Below are 10166 nucleotides of genomic sequence, written 5' to 3'. Positions count from 1 at the left end.
GGACACACACCAATCACAAATGGTGGGTCTGCTGAGAGAAGCCAAACCATAAACATTGGGTTCCAGGTGGCCATGAAAACCCAAGTGGTTATCAGATGATAAAAGGTGAATTTTGTTCAGAAAGTCTTGCCTCCGGGGAAGGGAGCCTGAAGCCAGGACGGAAGCTGAGGCGGGTGAAGGACAACAAACAAGTTGATGAATAACAGAGGGAAAGGGAACATCAAGACAAACCTTGGTGCTGTGACTCTGAAAACCAACACATACATTGCCTGACGAGGCACTCAACACTTGTCTGGCCCCTGCATAAGGTGGAAGAAACGTCTGGTTCTTGCCTCCCTGCAGAGGCCAGCATGGAATGGCACCCCACCCCCACCCAGGCTCACCTGCCCTCGGCCCCCCCCCCCACTGCAGAATGACTGGAGGCCCGCATTCTACTGTTGAGATTCAAACTTGGGCTCCTTTACTTGCGTCCTGAGCATCTGTTGGGGCAGGTCCCTCGCTGGGTCCTGCTCTTGACTGTCCACGTTGAGGCCACCAGCCCGTGGTGGTCCAGGCCCATGCCTGTGGGAATGGCTTCAGAAGGCGGTAAGCCTCTAGACAGGGGCTGTTTTCCAAGAGAAAGGGCCTCCCTCAAATCCCTGGGTTTCCGTTGGGACCCTTCACTGTGGACATGGAGTTGGACGGAAGGAGAGGAAGGTGACAGCACTGCACCCCAGGGACATCTCAGCTGGGGAGCCTGTAGAAACCTGAAGCTGCCCTGGGGAGGACAGCTGCTTGGAGGTGGTTCAAGAGGCCTTGCTCTGGTTGGGGAGGCAGGATGGCAGCAGGCAGGTTGGCGGTTTCTAGAAGGGAGACAAGCCACTTGGAACGTGTGTGGAGCCAGTGTCCTGTGGCTGGCCCTGGGTGGGTCATGGGGAAAGCCTAGCCCCGCCTTGTGGTCCTCAGGCATCTGAAGCTCGCCTCACCAGACCTCTCTAAGGGATTGGAACTGGCGCATCCTCTGGCTAATGGGGGCGTGGAATGGGAGGGTATAGTCAGAAAACGATTCAGTGCTGGTGGGTGTTGTCTGGGTCTCATGCTCAGGAAAGGGTCTGCTCTGAGCTGGGTGGGATGTGACTCTCGCTGCAATGGCCCAGAACGTTTCCCTCCATCCCGCCCAGAACTCACTTCTCAGGTCAGGCAACTGTGGCCTTGGATTCCACAAGGGATGGGCAACCAGGTGACTTCATCCAAGCTAGGACTCGTGGGCCTGAGGTGTTCTGTATTGGTTTCCCTTTTGTGGAAATACATCTCTACAGACATGGCGCAGCGTGTCAGGTGGCTCACAGCAGAAGCTGAGGCCTGACTTTGAGATGAAGAGTGTGTTTCTATTTCAAGTCACTACTACTACATGTGGAGAGAGGCTGGTGCAGGTGGAATGCCTAGGAAGGCTGCTTCCTTTGTAAAGGGGGGGGTGAAGCAGTGTAGCACAGAAGCAGGAAGATGATCTAGTCTGCTACTCTGAAACCTCCTAGAGCATCTGTGGAGGTCAATTCGGTGCCTCGTGGTATGTACCTCCTTCTCCTGAATGGGCGGTTTTCTCACAATGGCACCTGACTCCTGCCTGCTTCTCAGTTTGTCCTCACTTTCCATTATTGGGAGCTGGAAGGGGAAGGACCACAGGCAGCCTCCACTCCCATGACCCTTGTCAGATGAGCCGCCCTGGGCCCGTGCTCATCTTTGGAAGCCAACCCTGGATGGGAAGTGGCAAAAATGCAGGGGACACACACCGACTTCTCAGACTTCTCTCTGAGGAGCAGAACTGCATGGCGGGAGGGACTCAGGGCCATCGGGATGGGGTGGCACACCTTAGCACCTGTGAAGTGTCCACTCTGGGTGGTTCAGAGAGGCAGGTGCATGCTTGGTGGGGCTGTTCTGTGTTTGTCTAAGGGTTCTGTGTGCAGAGCGATCTTCGCAGCCTTTGAGAGGTGTTGTGTGAGGTCAGGAAAGTATGACAGAACAGATGTGTGCTGAGCATCCCGAGAGGAAGGGTTGAGGAGGATGTGAGGCCCTTCGATTTAGACAGTGGAGGTCCATCAAAGGCCTCACGGTGCCTGGAAGGACCTTGGAGAAGGCCCTTACCTGCCAGTGACCTTGCTGAGGGGCATGCTCAGAGTAGATGACCTCTCAGGTCCAGGACGTGGGGACAGCCTGTGAGGACGAGGTGTCAGGGAGCTCCTCAGGGAGGCTCCCCCATCCCTGCTGCTGAGCTGAGCATTTCTCGGTAGACAGGGGCAGGGAACTGGGTGTGGGGGTCAAGACCATGAACATCCCGCCACGACATCTGCACAACACACAGGTTCCTCGGGCCAAATGCCCTCTCTCACTGAGGTCAGAACATGAAAATCCCTCCACGACATCTGCACAACACACAGCTTCCTCGGGCCAAATGCCCTCTCCCACTGAGGTGTGCCCTCTGAGTCCCCAGAGAGCTTCCGTCCATGTCACCCATTCTCCTCTTCCATTCACCCCTTTCCTTTCTCTCCACAGCATTTCCACTGCCGGGCACGGATGTGGTCATGCCCCCTGGGGCCTCACGCTCCTATCCTCCCCCCACTCCTGGCTCCCAACCCCAGCCAGCTTGGGAGCAGCACCTGCCACCGCCCATGGCCCCATTACTCCTGCCTGGCAGCACCCTATTGCAGCCCCCTCACCCCATGACACCTCGGGTGACTCCTGCTCACCATGGCCCCATTGCCCCAGGGCTTGGCAACATCCCTGTCCCAGTCTGGTCAGGAGGGAGGTCAGCATTGCCCCACCAGTCTCAGGCCTTTGGGCGCCCTCAGGCCCCCCTCAATGGGAATGCTTCCAGGGCCCTCATGGGGAGTGCTTTGTGTCCTTCACCCCTTTGCATAGCAAGCCCTGTGGGGGACAGCGGGGTGGCTGCCACAGCTATTGCAGCAGCTCAGGCTGGCAAGGGAGGCTTGGCCCCAGGCCTTCCTCCTCAAGCGGCACCACCAGCTGCCCAGATGGCCTTCATCCTGCCCCCAGGGACCTCTGGGCCGTGGCCACATGGCACCTCTGGGGCAGGCAGCCTGCATGCCTCCCAGCACACGGGCCCTCAGGAGGACGCCTCTCACCATAAGAGCGTCTATCAGAACTTCCGACGCTGGCAGCGCTTCAAGTCCCTGGCCCGCAGCCACCTGCCCCAGAGCCCCGATGCGGAAGCTCTCTCCTGCTTTCTCATGTAAGTGACCTCTCAGACCCTCATTAGCTCAGCTGGAGCCTTCGCATATACAGGACCTTGGCATGGACTCCCTGCTTAGGTTTCCAGGCATCCTTTCACCTCGAGAGAAGGAGGGTTGACAGCAATGTCCATGCTATGAGGAGGCACGTCTGCACTCAGATGTGTCCCACGTCCAGTCCATGACATCCCGTCCGTGCCTTAGCTCAGCTACCACCACCATGCAAGACCAGTTGTCTCACTTTCTGCACTGCCATGATAACATTGAGTGCAGGAGAGCAGTCCAAGAGGGTCCTGCTCGGATGTGAGGAGCCAGAGTTTGAATGGGACCTGCTTCTCTGGTGCTACCTCCTTTCAACATGGACCTGGGCCTCTGGCAGCCAGTGGGTATCACTTCAGATAAGGCTTAGGACATTCAGGCCCAGGACGGAGCTTTCTGCATGCCCGGTCCTTGTTGTTCTGAAGAAGTCCAGTGTGAACGGGGAGGTGGTCGAGCTGTCCATAGATAGACGGGCAAGGGTCTATCCTCCTAGAGCTGTGAACCTGGCAGGAACATCCCTCCTAGACCCGAGGTCCCTCCGAAAAGGGGGACTAGGCCATCTAGTGCAGAGACCTGGGCAGAAGAATCCTTGGGCTTCTCAGACCTGTTAGCTGGTAGACTGGCGCCTGCCCTCCCGCATTGATGGGGCTGCGTTTTATATGAGATGGCAACCCGCCCCCAGCCAGAGTGTCCCAGCTATAGCCAGGGAGTGGACAAGCATCCTCTGGTGAGTGGGAGGTGGTGGCACCAGGCACCAGGAAGGCTTGCCTTTGCTCTCCAGACACCCTCGTCTCCCCCTCTAGAGCCTGGGTTTGGCAGGGGTGGGGCCCATGGAGGCCTTGGAGCTGGGTGGGGTTGGGCAGTTGGGGGCTGGGCTGTACCAAGAGACTGACCCTGAGGGCTTACAGCCCAGTGCTTCGCACCCTGGCTCGCCTGAAGCCCACCATGACGCTGGAGGAGGGCATGGGGCAGGCCATGCAGGAATGGCAGCACATGAGCACCGTTGAGAGGATGGCCTTTTATGAAATGGCAGCAAAGTGAGTCAGGGTCCTGGGCCATGGGCGACATGGTGGGGTGGGTGGTGGGTGATGGGCAGGCCCCAGGGCAGGATCTGGCTATGGTGCTAGCAATCAGAGAGGATGCAAGAGGAGGCTGGCACCTGACACCTCCTGTTCCCTGAATCCCCAAATCCTATTGGCCTCCAGAATCCCCTCTGCCACCTGGAGAGCTTGGCTCTTCCAGCCTGTCTGTCCCAGGAGCTCTGCCCTACCGTGATGCTGATGTGGGGAGGCCTCAGGATGGCCTTGGGGAGCACGGCAGCCCAGGAGGGGGTCCACTGAAGGCATGGGGGCTGTGCAGGGCTGAGGACTCCACCCGGCAGCCTGGCACCCCTTCATGCTGGGTGCCTAGCCATCACTGACCTAGCATGTGGTAGGCCTCTCTTCATCAACGATGGCTGGAATGGGCAAGCGGCCATCCCTGGGGAAGCCCATGGGTCTCTGGCCCTCCCTGTCATTTCTGTATGTGAACCTCCTAGTTTCCAAACAAAACCAAAGGAGCAGCTAGCTCTCAGTGGCAAGAGATGCCTCACCTCTAATGGTAGGATCCCCACTCCAGCCTGTGCTGGGCCCTGTCTCATGCGTGCTCTCCCAGACTCTCACTCCCAGCCCCAGGTTCTGGGTTCGGGCAAGGGCTCTGTGGGGACACGTGCCTGACCAGGCCACTGGCCATCTCCATTGTTTGGGTCAGACAAGGTCCGGGGGCACATGAGCAGGGGCCCCCACTGCCCACCATGTGTCCCTAAGCCTGGTCCCAGAGATTGACCTGGGTCTCTGCTGGGCCATGCCCTCCAGCTCCAGGGCTGGTCAGGCAGGAGGAGGCCCAGATCTTGGATATCTGCCACTGCACTTCCCTGCTGTGACAGCACCTCACAGGCTCCTGACAGACCTAAGGACACCCTCTCCTCACCCCCTCGGTCCTGCTGCCCTGGGTGGGCTCCAGAGCCCAGGTGGTTTTCTCACTGGGGCCTGTCCCTCAACACCCCCCAGGTTCATGCAATTTGAGGCAGAGGATGAGATCAGGATGGGGAACGTGTCCTGCACAACGCGGGCACAGGGCATGCCTCCTCCAGCTCCAACAAAGCTGGCTCCTCAGGAATCCACATCCCGCAAAAGGGGCACTCAGTCTGTGAATCACCTTCCCCCTGGAGGTCAAGGTACAGGTGAGAGAGGCCTAGGCCTGGTCCCTGTTCCCAGATGGGTCCTTTCCACTCAAGGGGGCATTGGTCTTTCAACACGGATAGCCCACGAGGGTGTCTCAGTCCCCCTTTTCCCCTCTGCGGTGTGGACCTGGTCCATTTAGAACCTCATCACCCTCCTCCCTGTCTAAGGGGCCCCTGTGAAATCTGCCTAACAAGTGTGCTGGTGGGGAGACCCTTGATCATTAGATGTTCCACACGTTCTCACACCTGACTTTTACCTGTCCCTGACTTGAATCTGGCCTCCCACCAAACCTGAGGCTCTGGCTGCTCCTCCCCCTTCCCACATGCATATCCATTGCCCCACAACAATGCCCTCCCCTGTGCCTGCTCAGGGGTCAGCTTCTGGGCGCTGGGTCCCCTCACTTTCCCTTCCTCCTGCTCTGCCTCAGCCTGTGCTCCAAGGAAACACGGCCCCAGGGTCCAGCACACCCACCCAAGGCCACGCAGGGCCTGGCAGCTGCTGGAGAACAAGGCCCCCAAGGAGATTCCCCCTGAGGCTCGCAGGGAGCATGGGGACATCCTGCAGGCACTGGTGGGTCCTGGCCCCTCAGCCACAGGGGAGTCAGATATGGAATGTCGAGAGGATGGATATGAGCTGCCACAGGACGAGGACGGCTGCTTCCCAGACCCGGATCTCCTCAGCTACGTGGACAAGCTGTGTTCCCAGGAGGACTTTGACACCAAGGTGGGCTGGGCCTGGAGTCTGAGACTCCAGGATTCCAGGGAGAGATGCTCTTAGCACCCTAGTTCTGGCTTTGGCCCAGGATAATGGGATTTAGGCTCTGGTCCTTGACCCTGACATCTGTGTGTCTTCCTGTGTGTCTGAGTGTACTTTGGTGCATAGGATGTGTATATGTGGATGTGTAAGTTGTACATGTGTGTGTGTCTCTCTCTTTGTAGGCCTTTGTGTGTCTGTTTCGGTGCCTATGTGTTTGTGCTTTGGAGCCCATGTGTCTGCATGTGCACCTGCTTGTGAGTGTGTGTGTGTGTTTATGTGAGAGTAGACAATACCTATGGGAGTTTGAAAGCTCCCCCTTTGTGAGGGGAACTCTGGATTGGCCTCTGCTAGTCACGTTTCTCCCAGGCCTTCCTGCCTCCCAGGGCACACCTGCCAAGGCTGCTCACAGCCTCTCCCTTCCATTCCAGGTGGAGGTGGTCATTCACCCCCGATTCCTGGCAGAGTTGCTTTCCCCAGAACCAGAGTTGGATCTCTCGGGCCTGGCTGAGGAGCTGGAGCAGGAGGAAGGACTCTCCCCTGAAGAGGTGGCCAGGGGAGGGACTGACACTAGGGAGACTGGGGGCAGGGGGGGGTAGTCAGGTGACCCTGGAAATCCAGGAGGAAACGACCCAGGTCAGCCAGGGCCGGGGAGAGCCCTAGAGCAGGAGGCCCTGAAGGCTCTGTCCCTCCCTCCCCTGACAGAGAGGCCCTGCACCCGGGAGGCTGCCCAGGTGGGTGCAGGGCAGGAGGAATGGAAGGGGAGGAGGGGAGCCGGGGACAGGGCAAGGACCCTGCTGGGGAGAAGGTGCAGGAGGAAGGCAGGAGGGCCACAGGCTCTGTCTGTGGATGTGAGTCCCATCTCACCTCCCCCTGCCCATAAGCCCCGGCTCTCCCTGGAGGGTGCAGAGCAGTCACTGTCCACCTCTCTCCCACCAGCTAGTGCAGACACAAGTCCTGGCCTTGGAGGAGGATGACGGGGTGCCAGCCACTCCCAATCACAGGGCACCCCACCTGGACTCAAGACCTTCAGAGTCTGTGGCCCAACACGATGCCCAGAGGAACGAGCAAGGCCCACAGCCTGGGGTCAGAGATGAAACCTGTACACCCCAGATGGATTTCCATGGCCATCTAAGGCACCCCCAAACAGACAGGGGCCTGTTCAGGCACAAAGGCTCTGTGCCCTCTCCAGGATATCAGGAGCCCCCTCAGGCGGGAACAGCACAGCTGTTTCCTCGCAGGGCACCAAGCGCTCGGGCCCTCCATCAGGACCCAGGGCCAGCAAGGTTCTCAGGGAGGCCTCTCCTCTTAGTGGAGCCCCAGGGCTGGGTCATGGGTTCAGTGAGAATGAGGAGGAGCTCCCCAGCCTGGCCTACTTCTTGGGCCTTCACCACAGCCTGCTGCCCTGGGGGCTGCCACAGAGCCCTGTCCCTGCCTCGGGTCTTGTCTGCACTGCAGGGCAGAGGGCACAGCAAGCTTCCCAGGCCCCCGTGCCCCAGAGAATGGGCCTCAGCTCAGGCCCCCTGGAAGCTGCCAAGTCTAGAAAGCGGGCTCGGTGTGGAGGCCTGGCTGCTGCTGAGGACCTGGCCAGGCCTAGGGCTGACCTGCGAGGCTCTGGGAGGCACACCCTGGCTCTGGGGCTGGTTGACCCTACCAAGCCCAAAAGGAGTAGGTGTGACCCATGTGTCACACGGAGGAGGAGGAAGTAGCACCGCAGCCAGTAGGGAACGGTGGGCCAGCTTTCCAGGGCCAGTCCAACTGGGCAGCCCCCATGGAAGCCTTTGGCACCTCCAGGTCCTAGCAACCATCCTGGCTGCCATAGGGGTGGGGAGGAAGGACAGAATGACCAGAGCCAGGAGGGGGTGTGGGTGGGTGGGGTTAGGTGGTGGGGACTTGGGTCTGGGTGTGTGTGAGTGGGCACAGTAGCTCCTTTGCGATGGGGGATGTAAAACATGGATAAAATCGTTCTGTTGTGAAATGCACTTGGTCCACTGTCATCTTGCATGTGCCTGTGTCCTCAGAGATTGGTCGTCTGAGGGCAGAGAGGGGATCTGAGAGGAGCGAAGCATGTGTGAGATCCCAGGCAGTCTGGATCCACAGGTGAAGGACTAAGTCTTTCCTCCACAGAGACAAGGATGCCCAGGCTGCTCCTGGGAGTACACAGCTCTCACTAGCCCCAGGGACAGCCTCATCATCCCTGTCTCTCCAGCCTGCTGGGCTAGGGGGCTTCTGGGGCATCGGTTCCATGCTCTGCATCCCGGAACACTCTGGGGATGGAGAGCTGCTTTTGTGCCGTTCAGCCCTCTGGACACTCACCAGTCATGAGAATGGAGGCTGGAGGCAGCCCTTACCTCTAGAGAGTTTCTCTCTGCCTCTCTGAAGTGGCCACATGACAGGCTGGGGTGATCCTCCACTCCTCCAGGGTGTCCCGTGGGGGTGGCCTGTCCAGAGAGGAAAAGGCTTGGCTGTAGGGACAGGACTTTCTGCTTCGGTGCCTTGTGGGTGGGGGACCATCCTATCGTCTTGGTGGGATTATTGCCATGTGCTAAATGGTGGAGGCAGCGGCCTCTTAGTCCCAGTGAGGACAAAACAAAGGAGGGAGGGAGTGACTGTAATCTCATGACCTGTGATTGGCTTGGGGGGAGGTTCCATCATGTGAAGCTCAGTGGTCCCAACCTCACCAGCCCACTGGCATCTGCCCCAGGGAGCTTTTGATACAAGAAGACCTGGGACTTTTCGTGATCAGGGATAAGTTTTCGATTGGGGTGAGGAGGGTTAAGGATTTTGGGTTGTCCCTGGGAACGTCTGTGTGCCACAGGGGCAGCCAACACTTACAAAATAAAAAACAAGCAAACAAAAAAAAGAAAAAGCAAAATGCCCCAAACGCCAAAAATCTAGGATTAATGCCAAGTGCAGGCACACTTAAAGTGAGCCATTCACTCATGCTTTTCAATCCATTAAAACATGAAAGAGCAGGAGTTCGTGTGGCTCGGCTCTAAGGACACTGATTAGGATCCATGGGGACGCGGGGATGAGACATGGCATGGCTTACTGGGCTAAGGTTCTGGCATTGCCGTCAGCTGTGGTGTAGGTATGAGACATGCCTCAGATCCTGTATTGCTGTGGCTGTGCCATAGGCCAGCAGGTGCAGCTTGGACTCGACCCCTGGCCTGGAACAGCCCACAGGCCCCAATGCAGCCGACTCAAAATGGAAAAGAAAAGAATGCAATAGAATTTGCAGAAAGGAAAGATGTACAGACCATCACCAAATAGTATTTTAGGGAGTTCCCATTATGGCTCAGAAGATGAAGAATCTGACTGCTATCCATGAGTACGTGGGTTTGAGCCCTGGCCTTGTGCAGTGGGTTAAGCAATCCAGCATTGCCTTGAGCTGTGGTGTGGGCTACGGATGTGGCTTGGATCTGGCATTGCTGTGGCTGTAGCGTAGAACAGCAATGCCAGCTCTGATTCGACCCCGAGTCGGGGAACTTCCCTATGCTGCAGGTGGGGCCCTCCAATGCCAATCAGAGACTCCATCTATCCACGCATCCCTCCAACCAAAAAGGAAACAGTGGATTAATGGATGGCACATTCACTGCATCACAAAAATGGCCGCCATGCCCAGGGTGGGTGAAGGAGCTTCCCAATATCAGGGGCTGGATTGGTGCAGCTTGTGTGAGATGGAGACAGTGGCTGAACACTCTTTGTCTATAACAGACACCAAGGGGAAGCTGACCCTCTGATACCAGGGAAAGGCTCATCTCCAAACCCCTCAAGGCGGAGTCAAACCATTGGCTGAGGAAACCCATTAGACTTAGGATGTGGGGCCCCTGGCCTGGGTTCTTCCTTTGCAATGCCATGTGTCTCCAAGACCAAGGCACCGAGTCCCCTGTGTCCCAGTCACAGACAGCATACCTTCAGTGTCCAG

At 58.0% G+C, this 10166-nt stretch overlaps 1 protein-coding gene across 1 annotated transcript; it reads left to right on the top strand.

Annotated features, from left to right (window-relative positions):
• Window positions 1–445: 445 nt before the first annotated feature.
• LOC146396305 (NUT family member 2G-like) lies at window positions 446–8220 on the top strand. The gene is made up of 7 exons (XM_084997465.1): window positions 446–585; window positions 2530–3226; window positions 4172–4300; window positions 5312–5484; window positions 5913–6208; window positions 6670–6786; window positions 7178–8220. The coding sequence occupies exons 1-7, from the start codon at window positions 558–560 to the stop codon at window positions 8162–8164; spliced, it is 2427 nt and encodes an 808-aa protein (XP_084853591.1). The 5' UTR covers window positions 446–557; the 3' UTR covers window positions 8165–8220.
• The last annotated feature ends 1946 nt before the right edge of the window (window positions 8221–10166 follow it).

The sequence above is a fragment of the Sus scrofa genome, chromosome 14, assembly GCF_054392235.1.
Source record: "Sus scrofa isolate SSC_HxYL_T2T_F1_AM1 chromosome 14, Sscrofa_HxYL_maternal_Yorkshire_Landrace_v2.0, whole genome shotgun sequence".
Taxonomy (NCBI): domain Eukaryota; kingdom Metazoa; phylum Chordata; class Mammalia; order Artiodactyla; family Suidae; genus Sus; species Sus scrofa.
Note: the sequence above shows the minus strand (reverse complement) of the source record. Positions and strands in the feature narration are given on the sequence as shown.